Source organism: Xylocopa sonorina, chromosome 9 (genome assembly GCF_050948175.1).
Source record: "Xylocopa sonorina isolate GNS202 chromosome 9, iyXylSono1_principal, whole genome shotgun sequence".
NCBI classification, from domain to species: Eukaryota; Metazoa; Arthropoda; class Insecta; order Hymenoptera; family Apidae; genus Xylocopa; species Xylocopa sonorina.
Window position 1 is genome coordinate 4,417,613 of NC_135201.1, and position 14,296 is coordinate 4,431,908.

At 41.4% G+C, this 14,296-nt stretch overlaps 2 protein-coding genes across 6 annotated transcripts; both read right to left on the reverse strand.

The window, feature by feature from the left end:
• Positions 1-295: 295 nt before the first annotated feature.
• On the reverse strand, positions 296-14,214 carry Actn (alpha actinin). Of its 5 annotated transcripts, XM_076901546.1 has the most exons (12): positions 13,211-13,369; positions 12,642-12,766; positions 6,543-6,777; positions 6,121-6,456; positions 5,797-5,886; positions 5,282-5,367; positions 4,756-5,101; positions 4,384-4,660; positions 4,122-4,293; positions 3,384-4,049; positions 3,007-3,303; positions 296-2,914 (listed from the first exon to the last, which is right to left on the reverse strand). In XM_076901546.1, the coding sequence occupies exons 2-12, from the start codon at positions 12,741-12,743 to the stop codon at positions 2,756-2,758; spliced, it is 2,766 nt and encodes a 921-aa protein (XP_076757661.1). In that variant the 5' UTR covers positions 12,744-12,766; positions 13,211-13,369; the 3' UTR covers positions 296-2,755. The 5 variants fall into 5 exon arrangements, with proteins under 5 accessions (XP_076757661.1, XP_076757659.1, XP_076757658.1 ...); XM_076901544.1 differs by lacking the exons at positions 5,282-5,367; positions 13,211-13,369 and adding an exon at positions 14,045-14,214 and having other exon boundaries at positions 5,801-5,886; XM_076901543.1 differs by lacking the exons at positions 5,282-5,367; positions 13,211-13,369 and adding an exon at positions 14,021-14,214 and having other exon boundaries at positions 5,801-5,886.
• Positions 11,640-12,303, reverse strand: LOC143426660 (uncharacterized). The gene is made up of 3 exons (XM_076900252.1): positions 12,207-12,303; positions 11,929-12,045; positions 11,640-11,850 (listed from the first exon to the last, which is right to left on the reverse strand). The coding sequence occupies exons 1-3, from the start codon at positions 12,301-12,303 to the stop codon at positions 11,738-11,740; spliced, it is 327 nt and encodes a 108-aa protein (XP_076756367.1). The 3' UTR covers positions 11,640-11,737.
• Positions 14,215-14,296: the final 82 nt, after the last annotated feature.

The following is a 14,296-nucleotide window of genomic DNA, read 5'->3' on the forward strand; positions in this document are numbered from 1 at the left end:
AAAGAAAACAACGAATAGCCATAACTAATTGAAACGAAGTGTGGTGACATTATCGTTAAAATATTTGTATATAAATATTCTAGTTACTGTGTATATAAATAGGGTTAGCTTACGTTGTCGCATAGCGTGCCGGCTAAATAACTTAAATGTCAGTACGTGTAACGAGGTCGAGGAACACGGTTGATTCGGCCCATCTACGTATGGTACGTGTACTCACCAGATTTTTCTAAACTCGGTTGAAAGATTCAAACGGATTTATATATAATACGTTTTGTATTTGGAATAAAAGCATTCATTTTTAACCACACTGTTAGAAATTTTTATTTAAATATCCTTTGTTATATCGCCCATTTGATATGACGCATACTAGGATACGTTATAAACAACAACCCAATCTTGTCGCTTTCCTTTTAATACAAAATTTCAACGGCCTTCTACCCTTTCTTTTTTTTCTTTTTCCCTCGAAGACCATTTCGTTTATTTCTCCTCGTAGTTTGATTTTACAATGCTCCGTTTGTTATTGAACTAGCTGAGGAAGATGAAACTGATAAAACAAGAGTAGAGTCGACAAGTGTAATATGCAATACGAGATGATTGTCGGGCTGATGTTTAGATCAAATTAAAATTGTAAAAGTTACGTTAAATGGTTTAAAATTATAACAATTGTAATTATACATATAGATGATTATTAATGAGAATGTATACGTGTATATAACATGATACGATGACCGAATGCTTCGAAAAATTCGATTTCCGATAAGATTTTCATTCAGCTATACATACAGTGAACACATGTACGTAGTACCCATACTGATGTATATCTGTGCACGCGAGTAATATGTGTATATTGTGTATGTGTGTATGTATCCATGTGTGTGTTGGTATGAATTTTTATGTCTCTGAACGTATACTGTTTAATAGACCAGTAGATTTTCCCAGTTTCATTTCTTTTCTTTTTTTTTCCTTTTTCTTTTACGTTGTTCATCTCTGTAAAAAGCCCAACATCTTTTTGTTTTTTTTTCTTTTCTAAAGCGAAATTAAAGATAGGAGAAAATTAAGTGAACTCGCAAGACGCGTTAAGATAGATATTGAAGAAGCACTAAATTCCAAGCAGGAAAAAGTTACACTATATATCTTTTTCCGCTCTCAAATAAGTAATTGCATTTCACACACGAGCGTCTTCCATGACCTTAGAATAACAATGAATTCGGACGACAATGATTCAATTGAATGATTTTTAGGCTGCTGAGTGTAAATCGTGATCTAATATACATGACACAAAAGAATGGCGGTTTCGCTATTTGAGAATTTTACATATTAATAGGTTTTATATTACAGTGGCTTTTCGTGATTCACTTCTCTCAAATATTTATAAAAATAAATACTTTGAAAAAGTGGCTTTGTTTACTACCGTAATTATCAGAACAATAATAAATAATCATTTAATTCAAATAAATAAATAATTTGCTTTCTTTAGCATCGTTTCGCGTTTATCATTTAATATACGATTTGCGAAGTATAAAGGCGGCTTCTCGGTTTAAAAAATTCGTTATGCCGCATATAAAAAAATATGAACGTTGTGTTCGATTTCGTGTGTTATATTTTCTGGATCCTTAGCGAGAAAGTCGATTCGTACGTATGTTAAGGATTACCAAAAATCCATTTGTATCGTTAATATTCTTAATTTATACACGTTTCATGAATTTTTTGCATATCTTACGAGCATCGATTTGCGCTTTACGTTTTAGTTAAATATCTGTCTCCTCCCGAAAGCTTTAGTTTACAGAGAAAGCAAATAAAATACCTACTGACCCGCAGGAACATATTTTAGGAACTGTGCGATACTCGTATCACGTTTTCCAAGTAAAACTAACATAATCATCTCGTTTGGACAAATGAAGCGTACTTTTCTTTTTTTGAAAAAAAAAACTAAATAATATTTTAGATGATACAAGTTATCATTTTAACAACATATAAGGCTGCAATATCGATGCACGTAACAATTATACGTAGCAAATTGTTCGATGACGTTTTTCGTATTAATACAGTAATCATTTTCGGCACAGTTTCGTTCCTTCCATCCTTTTCTGGAACACTTGCGAAAAGGAAATGCTTATTATTTTCACTATTATTGGTACTCGTATGACTTCTCGGGGATATTTATGTACAATTGAAACATTAACTTACTAATTATAGGACTCATCGTAGACATAGGCAAGAAGCAAACGTTCTAGGAGAACCTGTTGTATGCGAGTGTGCTATTCTTTTAACGTTAAGGTACCTAAATTGTATATTTATTGTCACTATACAGATTTGTTTAAGTACGGACCACACACCTTCATCGAGCGCTGGTATCGTCAATTTTGCTTCATAAATGGAGGTAGTCATCCTAAGCAAAAACCGATGTATCAAAGCTTTTCCGATATGGCTCTCACACTCTCCCTCTCTTTCTCTCTCTCTCTCTCTCCCTCTCTCTTTCTGAAGTTCCTTTACGTTAAAAAAATATCACGAATAAAAAATTGCTAACACTCGCGACATGTATAAACATATTAGAGCCCCTTTTTCCTCAAATGCTCCAAACATTATACTGTATTACTTGAGGTTAGACAATGATTTCTGGATCTCTATTGAGATTCTTAATTTATAAAGGTGCGTTAGAGTACCAGAACGTGCGACAAACGTTTCAGATATCATTTGATCTGCGTTTCATGAACGGGAATCGTCCAAAAGTTCTCTGAATTTTTGATATGTACGTTTACAAATCAGATTCACCGTACAGAGCGGTGGAGAAAGAACGATAATCTAATGCCCCAGGAACTGCATTAGGTCCTTTGTAAGGAGGCATTCGCAGAATACAGTATTCGGCCTGGTCGGGCGGCAATTCTCTTCTCAATTCGTCAGCCAAGATGTACGGCTAAAAGGCACAAATACAACAGCGATTAATTGAAGCTTTCAAATGAAATTGGCCCTTTAAATAGATTGTCATTTAAATAAAAGCATAGAAACCTTGTCTCCAGCAAGTATACGGAAGCTATCGATAACTTGTTCGGCCGTGTCAGTATCCGTAGACTCGCGGGTCATGAAGTCTAGGAACGCATCGAAGTGCACGTAACCAGAGTTATTTGGATCAACAATAGCCAGAATACGCTGGAAGTCGATGTCGCCTTGCCTATCTTTCCCAATGGAATAGCCCAAAGACACAAGACAGGACTTGAATTCATCAGGAGCCAATCTACCTGTACGATTCTTATCGAAATGATTGAAACTACTGCGGAATTCGTTAAGCTGTTCTTGCGTAATACCCTGGAACAGACACAAAATATGTACGACTGTGGTTGTTATACGAATTTATAAAAGATGAAGGGTACGCGTTAATTATTTACCTTAGAATCTCTGGTAAGAATTTGGTTTTCAACTTCATTAATGTTACGATTTATCGAAGTTAACAGCTGCTCCCAACCAACCCGTAACGTTTCCATCGTGTACTGAGTGTATCGGTTTTCGAATATCATGCCTTCCTGGACAGCCTGGTGAATCTTCTCCAATTCTTCAAGATGAGCTTTGTATTGATAAACCGCCTGTTCGTATTCTTTCAGACGATGCAGTTGATCCTCTAAAGTACCCTGCAGACCGAGGCCAATTGCTGTAATCGCGTCCAATTGACGTTCTATCCATGGCCCAACAGCATTGGCCTTCTCGGCGAACTGTCGTCGAAGTAATTCATTATTTTGCTGTTTACGAAGTTCCGCTTGCAGTGTTCCATCGCGTTGCGGTACAAGTTGCCTGACATCGCTCCATTTCTTCGTGAGATCTAACGCAGTTAAAGTGGTGTACGGGTTTTCCAGGCCTCCAGGAATTTGGAATTGTTTAACTATTGATTCAACTTCGCGCACTAATCCCACAATAGCATTGTATTCTTTATCGGCTTCTCCTAAAGTTGCTTTAAACGCAGCATGAGCATCCATTAATCCTTGAATCTCCTCCATCGTATGAACAATAAACATATCTACTAAATCTTCTCTGGTTCCATCCAACCAGTTATTGAACGGCTGAAAATAACGTAATGATAATTGGATTCCCCCAAAAGTTGTTTAATAATACGTAAGATAAAATAAACCTACAGCAGCCCGTTTAGCGAATTCCAAGTGCAGAACGTCGATCTTTTCAAGAATACGTTCAGCCTCATCCAGCGCTTGGCGCCTGCGTTGGGTAAGGGTGCCCAAGCGATCCCATTGGTCACAGATTCGTTGACATCTAGCATTAACGGACGCGCTATCGTGATACTCTAAAGTACTAAAAAAGGAAGACAGTATTATAGATATTAGTTACAATCGTTCTATAAACAATAAACGTAATCAGTTTTCGAGTAATGTGAAATATTACTTGAGCTCTTGAGCGATAGCGGCTATCTGTTCTACGCGATCTTGATGAGCCGCAAGATCGGATTCGAAGGCTTCGTGTTTCTTCTTTAAAGCCTTTAGTTCGTTAAGTTTGCATTGTCGGAAATGTTGTGACATGAGCATCTCCTCCTTCCCGGCGGTCCATTCTTCGTGAGCATCAGCTTTGTGCTTGAACTTTTGAGCCAAATGCTCTAAACGTTCAAGACGCATCATTTCCGACAAGAGCCATTCCTCAAACGATTTCTCCGCCAGCTCCAAACCTATGATCAATTCAGATACTCTTTCCATTTTTTTTACGCAGAAGATAATTGAGATCGCGGTCAGAATAACCAGTAAAAGCGTTAAAATGCTTCACCTTTCCAAGCTTTATTAATATCGGAGACCATCTTTCCTTCCGTTGGCATGTACGCAGGTCGATTGCTCAGTCTCAATTTCGTTTGTAAAGTATTGAAATTCGTCTCGAGTTTGGCTTTCTGTTCGACCCGCGGTGGCTTATGCTTACGGCGATACGTTCTGTACTCTTCTAGTTTCTTCTGACACCCGGCAAGGGAATTGTCGGTTTGACGACTAGCCAGCCAAGGCATAGTGCGTCTTATCCATTCCAATAAATCGGATGCAAGTCGCTCGTACTCTTCCATGAGCCTCTCATTCTCTTGATTCACTTTCAGAACCTTGCAAATTCTATTGGCGGCAGTCTCTGCCTGCAATGAAAAGCAAAGACATTTGTTTCGCGGAAGAGGAACCGATATCGCTTCGCTACAAGCACAGATGGAAAACGTATATTTTTCTCAACATGATCGATTGAACGTAGGTTGAAATAAAATTCAAACGGGTAAAATGACTCTTACGTGTTATTGGTTAATTTCAAATACAAAACACACCTTTTGCGCACCGCTAAAACAGTGGTAGTATGAGGAAACGTAGGTCATCACAGCCCTCTCATCAGGCTTTGGTGTATTTCGCATATCTAGAAAACACATTCAGAGAAACTCAAACCATGCAGTGTTAGCTTAAGAGAGTGTCCACTGAAAATATGTTCTTTTTTTCAGCTATTAATAAATAACATATTAATTGATATTTACGGTTCGACGGGTATAATAAGAATGTACAATAAATATTTCTAGTTAATATCACGAACTGGCCGTACGTTACACGGGGATAACGGAAATATGTATATAGAGAATGAAGGAAGTATTTTCTATAGCCAACGTGTTTCTCTACGCGTATGCGCAGCGTCTGAGAATAAAACAATGAAATAACAGTTATTATATGCGATGAAATTAGCATGATTAAACACTTTTAGTTAAGTTCAAGCATACGATCGTACTGTATTAGTGGAAGATAGCACAGGTCATTTTGTAACCAAAGTAAGGGAACAACACGCATTTCTTTACGCTGACCTGCTGAGCACCTTGGAACGCGTGGTAGTAGCAGGACACGTACGTCATGATTGCACGCTCATCTGGCTTGGGTGTGTTGATCAAATCTATATGATATTAAGGGAATATAATATTATGAATCTGTACGCTTAAATGGCATGGAAAAAGCTCGTATGATCGCAATTCCATCTTGAACCCCAACAAAATGCCTAAAGTAGTATGTTAAGAAGATATTTCTCTCGCGTTAATCGACATAGTAGAAAGAGTATAACGTTTGATATTCGCTTTCGGTAACCGTGAATGATCATACACAAATGATCCAATCCGATACGTATACTTACCATCGGGATCTAACATACGAGGAATGTCGAGATATTTCTCAGCAACATCGAAGGCAGTGTTCAAATTCTCTAGGGGATTATCCTTGCTAAGTTTATTGTAATCGATTAGATCCGGACGATGACGATGGATGAGAGCACAAAACGCCAGGCCATCCTTGAAGGACAGATGGAAGTTCTGTACGTTGACATTTTTGTACGGCGCGGTTTTCCGTTGGCACCACAGCAGAAGCCCCTCTTTGGCGGTCATTTCCTCCACGGAGATGTCTTGGATAGCGAATCGCAAAATAATGGTCCAGATCATACCCAGTGTCATCTTCAGGTTGCCATCCACGATTTCTACAAAAATTGTTCGACGATAACCACGGGGCGTGCTCCAAGTTTTTTCAAGAGGAACCACCGTTAGAACAAACAGGGGTACTCACCCTCTGCACCGATAGATACTAATTTCACGCCTTTACTGGCGATGTAGTCAAGGGCTTTGTTCACATTCGCGATCTTGTGAAACCTCATTTTACCCCTGTCTGGTTTCGGAAGAGTCTCGCCAGAAATTACCTCGAGCAGCAGCATCAGTTTCAGCCCGTTTCTAAAGTCCTCCTCGATCGACTCGATCGCCGTTCCCGCTTTACGAAGGTGCGAGTTACACCATGCTGTGAATGTCTGCAAGCATAACGGACGCACACGGTTAGAATCGTGATCGTGGCCAACGGCGAATATTATTTTTAAGTATAGAAAAGATATTCACTTGTTTCCCAGTTTTTCTCCCATTATTCGTCCAACAAACACGTAGATCGAGTGACACTCAATTAAATAGTGCAATGTTTTATGGCTAAGAAGAATTTAACATGAAGAATTGAGCTTGACTGCTGCTTAGTGTATATTTTAGTAACGACCCCAATCCCTCCCGCTATATATATCTTCTGTCCCGGTTCTTAAACTGTGCTTCCTATTGCCCAGACTAAAGATTTTCAAACCTTTGATATCTCGAAGTATAAAATTCGGTATACCAGAAGAGACAGAGCGAAATTCTTTATCAATCAAATTACTTTCCAGAAATTTACAAGCACACGATTACGAAACGGACATTGCTCGTCACCTTCCCTAATATATACGAAGCGTGGTGGACCATAATCCATCTTATACAAGGGACTTCGAATTTTGTTTCAAATATAAACTAAAACACCTAAAATTTTAAATAGAATTTTAAATAATTCAAAGGGAGCGAATGCCTATTTTATTGCCAATTCATCGACGATTAATAGCATTCTCCTCACATTACAATACAATCTAATCAATTGTAAAATTGATAACGGAATCTCTCTACTAATTGCGAGAAGTCAGCGTTGTGCTTAACTCTGGGCCTGTTGTTGCAAAATGCGTGCGAACGTGAAAAAAAAAATTGCAGCATCAGCGTCCGCGAGCTTTTTTTTTCTTTTCTCGAAAGAAGACGGACGGAGAGAGAAAAATATTGCCTGAAATTTAATACGGGTAGCGTGAAGCGCGACCAGCCAAAATTGGACATGAGCCACCTTAACTTCTACGAGCGCTCTAAGATCTATTTGTAAAACATTGACTCCTCCCGCGCTGAGCGCCTAAAGCATTTCGAAAACATTCTGATCCGTTTCACTTTCGACGAGAACATTAAACTGAAATTTCCACACTTTTTATTTCTTATTATCGCCGGTTTATCGTTTCTTCATAAGCTGCCCCAACGATCCCCGCTCGATCATCGACGGGGTTCGCTATCAATCCGAGCTTTGTGCACATTCCACTCGAATCGATAAGCAAAAGGCTAATTTGAGGAAAATTAAAAACCACCTTCTGACTCGAAGGATGCACCGTACGATTCATTGGATCTTACTCAGAACCGTTGAACGGCACAAAAGTTACAACATCGTTGAACATTATTTGCTGATAAAACAGCCGAGATCTATATCTATACGAGAACGAGTGATCGCATTTCTCGTGGCAACGAAATTCCGTGCTCGGAAATATGCCCCGCGAGAATTTCACGGGCATTTTATAGTGTCGTAACGCCTTTCTAACGCAGCCCCGTTGCTTCATTTTTATAAACATCCAACATTCCGTCGCGCTTCTTTCATTTCCTTTTATTCATTTCAATTGCATAATACAGAAAACCGCGAACATTAGCGAACAAACAAATCCCCGTTATATAAACGGTAGCTCTGCGAAATAAAAAGATTCCCCAGTTGTGCAAACAGATGGTTATACTTGCGTAGAATAACAATCGCATTACGCATCGAGTAACGAGGCTTTCTTTACTTACATTCGTGACTCAACCCCCCTGTCCTTTTATAAACGAAAAGGAATGCGTCACGTGACAATGCGTTAATGAGACGATATAAACAACCGATTTCTAATTGTAACATACACCCCAAACGAACGGTCGCGACGATCGTCTTCTCGTTTACATACAAGATGCACTGCGCGCCCGTTTTCTTACTAGGCTGCGATACGATCGCAGACATGTTAATTAATTAACGGCCGGTTGCATCGACCAGTTAAGCCGAGCACAAATAGGAAGGCGGTAACATCATAAGCTCGTCTTCTGTCTACGCGCGAAAATTTTTTACATCTGTCCGCTCTGCGGCACTAAAAATAAATGCAGTTAAACACGAAACGCCCTAAATACGATGCACATAATTCGCGTAACCCAAATTCTAAATATCACGCGTGTACACGCGTAAACAACCGTGCAAGCTTATTAAATGTCTATTCTTAAATTCGTTTCGATTAGAGCGGGGTAGTTCAGGTGCCATTCTTCCTGTCTTATCATCGGGTAATTAATAGCGCGCGAGGCCAGACGAGGCCAATATTTTCATGGTCGACGAAAAATGATCGAACGGGCCCGCGCGGTAATTAAAACGAGCCACGTTTACGCGGCTTCGTTTCACCTTGAAACACATCAGCCTTAAGGCCAAAATATAAGATAAAATACGAGCTCGCGAGAGAGACCTAGGAGCGAAATTGGCACGTTACTCGACGCGTACACACGTGACGGCCGTGCAACAAAGCCGTTGTAAAAGACGTTTACAGAGGATGGGCGGGCGAATAATAAAGGATAAGGAGCAGGTGTTTCTGGCGAGTTAGGCAGGTGGCGATACTTGTCCGTTGGTCCCATACAGTACCAGTTATGCCTAATAAATCATCTTCGCGCCTTTCACACGACTCCCGGTACTTTTACCGGCACCGTCCTACTTGCGACCTCTCCTATGGAATCTGTCGCGTGGTCGAACGCCCGAGGGCGAATCAACCGTGGAAACTCGACGATTCTACTTCCGAGGCGGTAGCCACGACTCTATCCAGGAGGGTGAACACACAACAAGGCCGAGGCGAAAGAATTCGATGGAAAAAGATATTATTCAGCCATCGCGGTTTACGTTTCGCTGCTTGACCAGGCGCCGAAAATAAGCCTGGAGGATCATACGTAACGGCGAAACATCATGGTCGTCATTCTATTTGCGGACAGTATCAAGGGAGCGGACGGAAATGCTGAAAATTCATTCAAGAAACCATTCCAACCGGTTACGTTCTCGCCGCGGATATTTCGCGTAATTATCGCGCGACCTTTGCGAGCCGTCGGCGAACAGCCGGCTGAAAATAGTGAATCGTGGGTGTCGGTTGCATTTTAACGAACCGTAATCGCGCGGGCACCGCAATAAACAGAGAGACGGCCGGCGGGAGAGAGCAAGCGCATACGGAACTTATCATCGCATAACAATCGACTTAGTTGCGCGCAGCATGTGTGGGTCATCCGATTCCAATCTGAGATCTGGCTCGCAGCCTAAACTTCTCAAAGGTTAACGATCTTCTCTCCCTGCGTCGAGGAAGCAGGAACCGATCGGTCGCTCGATCGTTCGGAATCCTGCCCGATCCCGGCACACTTTTCACCCCCTCTCTCGTCTAACTGATCCATTCGTAACAGGCGTGACATTTTACAGCGACTCGCTTTTGCGAAATATTTCTCGCTCGTATCGCGTATCGTTGTTCCATAGCAATGTCGTGGCGCAACGGTATGTTTAAATAACCACCAAGAGAAAAATTGGACGGGACAGTCGGTAAAATGGTGCCCTGCGGGGAGCTTGGCGCCAGTTTGGAAGCGACAGTCGATCAGAGGATATGGACCTCGACTATACTCGACGTCTAGCGACCGCGTGCATTACGCATACGTACATGTATATCGTCTATTTATACGGCAACATCTGCATCGATACCGCATATACTCTTGACGAACCGTAACGTGTCCCTCGGTATCGCAGCCGCGATACTGTGTAGTGACCAGTTAACAGTAACGTTAGATAAGCGCGCTCCGCAACCTTCGACGATTCCTCCATCGCGACTCATACATTTCAGAGGAGCATAAAGCGTAGTACGCAGCAACGGAACCGCTACTTTCTCTGTGTACCATTGTACACGATACGATTACGATGAAAACGACAGTTACGTGAACGTCAACCGGGGGGGACCTGTGATGTAATTAACACCCACGAAATTGGCAAGTGCGTCCTATCGCGTATAGGACGCACGTACCTAGCCGACGACAAAGTTTCTGTTTAAAATACAATCTAGCCAATAACTCTCGTAAGGCCAGAGGCCAGAGGAAAACTGGCAACAATTTCAATTAAAGTCCTGTTTCATTTAAGATGTCCATAAAGCCGGCGAATATATAGCGCGCCGTTGCCTATGCAGCCAATGGCAGGTTTTAGCAAACCGTCGAGCGACGTGACCTCTTTGGAAACGATCGAAAATATGTACGTCTATCGCCGTTCCCGAGAATGTTTCGTACGCAGTTCGAAAGCCGACCAAGCGGCTGAAATTTTATGAGAAAATGTACAGTTAACCGTCCCGGTACGAACTAGTCAGCAGCTTCGTTTCCCGTGTACATTACTCCTCTATCTACCTATCTAACCTACGAAAGAAACGTGGAAAGTTTAGAGGGTGTCACTTATCGATAAGGACATCGATGGAACGCTCGATAGCGGTACAAAACCAAATGGACACCGCTTCACGGTCGAAGACAGTATTCTTAGAATTAGATATTTATATGTATCTCGACCTGTCGCGGCTAATGCGTGTCACGTGTGTCTTAAAAATGTTTCGAAAGATCTAATAAGAATGAAAGTATCCAGGTCTAGTTTTAATATCGAGCAAACAAACGACTCGAATGTCATGAATCCTATAAATACCATCCATTAGAATGCTGTGATATACCTGTGTACTTCAGGAGCGGGCTGACTTATCGAAAAAATTACAGATACCAGCTACTTATCGTCGATAAATTCAGTTCCAAGGCAGGAATAAACATAAACCGATATCGAAACGCAACTTTGATTGAAAAGAGAACAGCGGACGAGGAGAAAGAAATTGTCAGCGATAATTTCGTGAGAACGATGCCGATATTCGGTGCATCGAGTCGGTTATCGAATATAATTAATCGAGATACAAACGGAATATGAGAGACGAACAAAATATTCCCAAACTAATCGAACGAACCGCGAGATTAGATCTAAATCAATTTCCATGAAAATGATGTTCGAGAAATTCCATTAAAACCTGGCGGAATTAGCTCCTCGAAGCTAGACGATCGCGTATCGACGAATTACGGTACTTTAAAATGACTCAGTGCTTGATTATTTTTGTCATAAAGTCTGAAAATACAATTGAAAGGGCTGCGACGCATGTAATCGAGTCGGACTTGAGAGCCTTGAGCCCCTGCCAAAAATGAAGAAAACGTTTTCAACGCGTACTTGAAGGTGTTCCATTTTGTCAATTGACACCGTATTAATCTACCTCGCTTGTATCTTGTCCGGGTAATTCTTCTCGCATATGTATCTCTCCGAATAGCATGGATTGATGTCCGCATCGAAGTAGTATCCAAAAAAGTATCAATCATAGGTACTTTCAGTTCTGGATTAAATAGAAAATGTTTTCAAATACTAGATAACAATCGATGAGGAAGTAGGAGACGCGATCACAAACAAGTTACGTGTAAATAAAAAATAATTTTATGTTACACAATACTGGCTTAATCGTCTGGTAATATTAGAGCAGCTCTAGAAAGGGTAAACTTGTTCCAATTCGCGAGAACGGTCTACCGATGGATTCGTCTGAAAGAGAGCAGGCCAGAGTGCAATTTGTATTCTCATTGTCACCGAGACAAGCCATGTACGCGACAAGATTCACTTTTTACCGTGCCGTCGTACCCATATCGCTTGTAAACATCTAACGAACAAATTATTCGACAAAGTTATTAACGCTCGAAACGAACGTCTTTACAACGAGGCTATAATATTGACAGCTGACAACTCTTCGCTGCAACAAATTGAGATTGTTATAAGTAGCTGCTGAAAAGTGTACATCAATAAAATCCAACCGGTTCGTTCGTTCGATGTATCGATGTATCGATGCGCGCTGTGATAATCGAATCGGGTCCTCGCACGGAGGTAAAAGCAGCTATATGAAAATATCGTTGAACAAGGAATGAAATCTATTATTTGGCTCACCTTTTTTTGCTGTTTTTCCCATGCCGGGTCCAAAAGACCTTCCCTTTCCCACTCCTCCGCCGGTTCCATATATCCGTCTCCGTAAGCTTCCATGTCGTTCATCCTTCCGCGGATATCTCACGTTCCTTTAAACGTAAATGATTTCTTTGTCACACAGCTACGAACGTTCTCGCATGTAAAAAATGAACGGGCGAACACTTGGCTATGTTTTCGGCACGGCGATCTCGATTCTAACCAAAGCTGACAGACAATTCGTCCGAGCTCCCCTCGACACTTGTTTCGCGACGATCGAGAACAGCGAGATTCGGTGTGTAACGTCGCGCAAAGAAATGGGTGATCTACACTGATATTAGAAGAAAAAAAAGAAGAAAAGAACGAGAAAAACGGGAGGCGCGCGCGAGAAAAAGTGAGAGAGAAAGAGAGAGAGAGAGAGAGAGAGAGAGAGAGGGAGGAAACGAGGCAAAATTGATAAATGAAATTCCGTTGGGAAACGAGTACGCGAAAAAAGAAATGGGGACGACTGAAAGTGAAGAAAAAAAAGGTGTACGTTTTGTAACGTGAAAACGTACCCGCTAAGCTCCAGAAAACGTTCGGTTCGTGTCGTTCTTTCTCTCGCGCTGACCCCTCTGCCACGAGTCTGACACACGATTTGCTCGCCGGCGCACGAGCCTCCCCTCCCACGCTCTCCTTCTCTGTTTCCTTTACTTCTTCGCTAGCTCGCTCACTCTCTCTCCCGCTCTCTCATTCTCTCTCTCTTTCACACACACACACAGATTCTGTCCGCACCGCTTACCCGACACCGTCACCCTCCTAAAGATCCCGTTCCCATGCAACAGCTTCCGTATCTAACCCCCGCGAATTGCACCGATCCAGTTAAGTACACCGATTATGTATACGCGCGAACAGCCACAGATTGGATGTTTCGTTCGATTTATTGACAGAACGTATCGTTACTGTCCCGATTTCTAAATGCCGCATAAAACACGTACGATTGTTTCTAACGTGTAAGAAAAATTTACAGCGTTAGACGAAACATATGCAATCTCGATGACACGGTTACATTCGATCGAATATTTGCGCAAGCTTAAGATCCAACTCTGCCCAGAGTCCGCGACCGTTTTTCTTTGCAGAAATTCAACTGGAAATTTGAGTTAAAAACGGTTCTCATTGGTTTCCGAACGGCGGAAATGGAATGTTTTACAATGGAATAAGATAAAATGAAACGGGACGCGATTTAAAATATAACGGATCTCGCTTAATACGCAAACTCGATATGAGATGAATAAAAACGTTTTAGTAAATTTGTTGATCGACGTCTCATTACGCTGATTGGTTTTCTTCAAACCGATTACCACTCGGCTTTGTAGAAAATTACATACCCCAATACATCTGCTGAAACTAACCTCCGTTCTTCTTTCAAGCGCGAATCTCGCCCAGCAAACGGCTTAGAGAATACGAGGATATCGAAAATAGTATCAAAGACGACTAAGACACCTGATTCACCCACACACGATAAAAATAGTACGGTTATCCGCGTGATATTCCCAAAACAACGAGGGTAACTCCATTCCTTCGAGTCCTCACGGACATGCAGGCATAAGCATTTTGTACCTAGAACAGCAACAATTACAACGAGTCGCACTTAGAATTTTTTT

Coding starts and splice junctions, on each gene's coding strand:
- Actn (XM_076901546.1), bottom strand. CDS start 12,743: ATGAACGACATGGAAGCTTACGGAGACGGATATATGGAACCGGCGGAG. Junction 4,294..4,383: donor GCTATCGCTCAAGAGCTCAA/GTAATATTTCAC, acceptor TTCCTTTTTTAG/TACTTTAGAGTATCACGATA. Junction 4,050..4,121: donor AATTCGCTAAACGGGCTGCT/GTAGGTTTATTT, acceptor CGTTATTTTCAG/CCGTTCAATAACTGGTTGGA.
- LOC143426660 (XM_076900252.1), bottom strand. CDS start 12,303: ATGGCTTGTCTCGGTGACAATGAGAATACAAATTGCACTCTGGCCTGC. Junction 12,046..12,206: donor GTTCTCGCGAATTGGAACAA/GTTTACCCTTTC, acceptor TATTTAATCCAG/AACTGAAAGTACCTATGATT. Junction 11,851..11,928: donor CCGGACAAGATACAAGCGAG/GTAGATTAATAC, acceptor CATTTTTGGCAG/GGGCTCAAGGCTCTCAAGTC.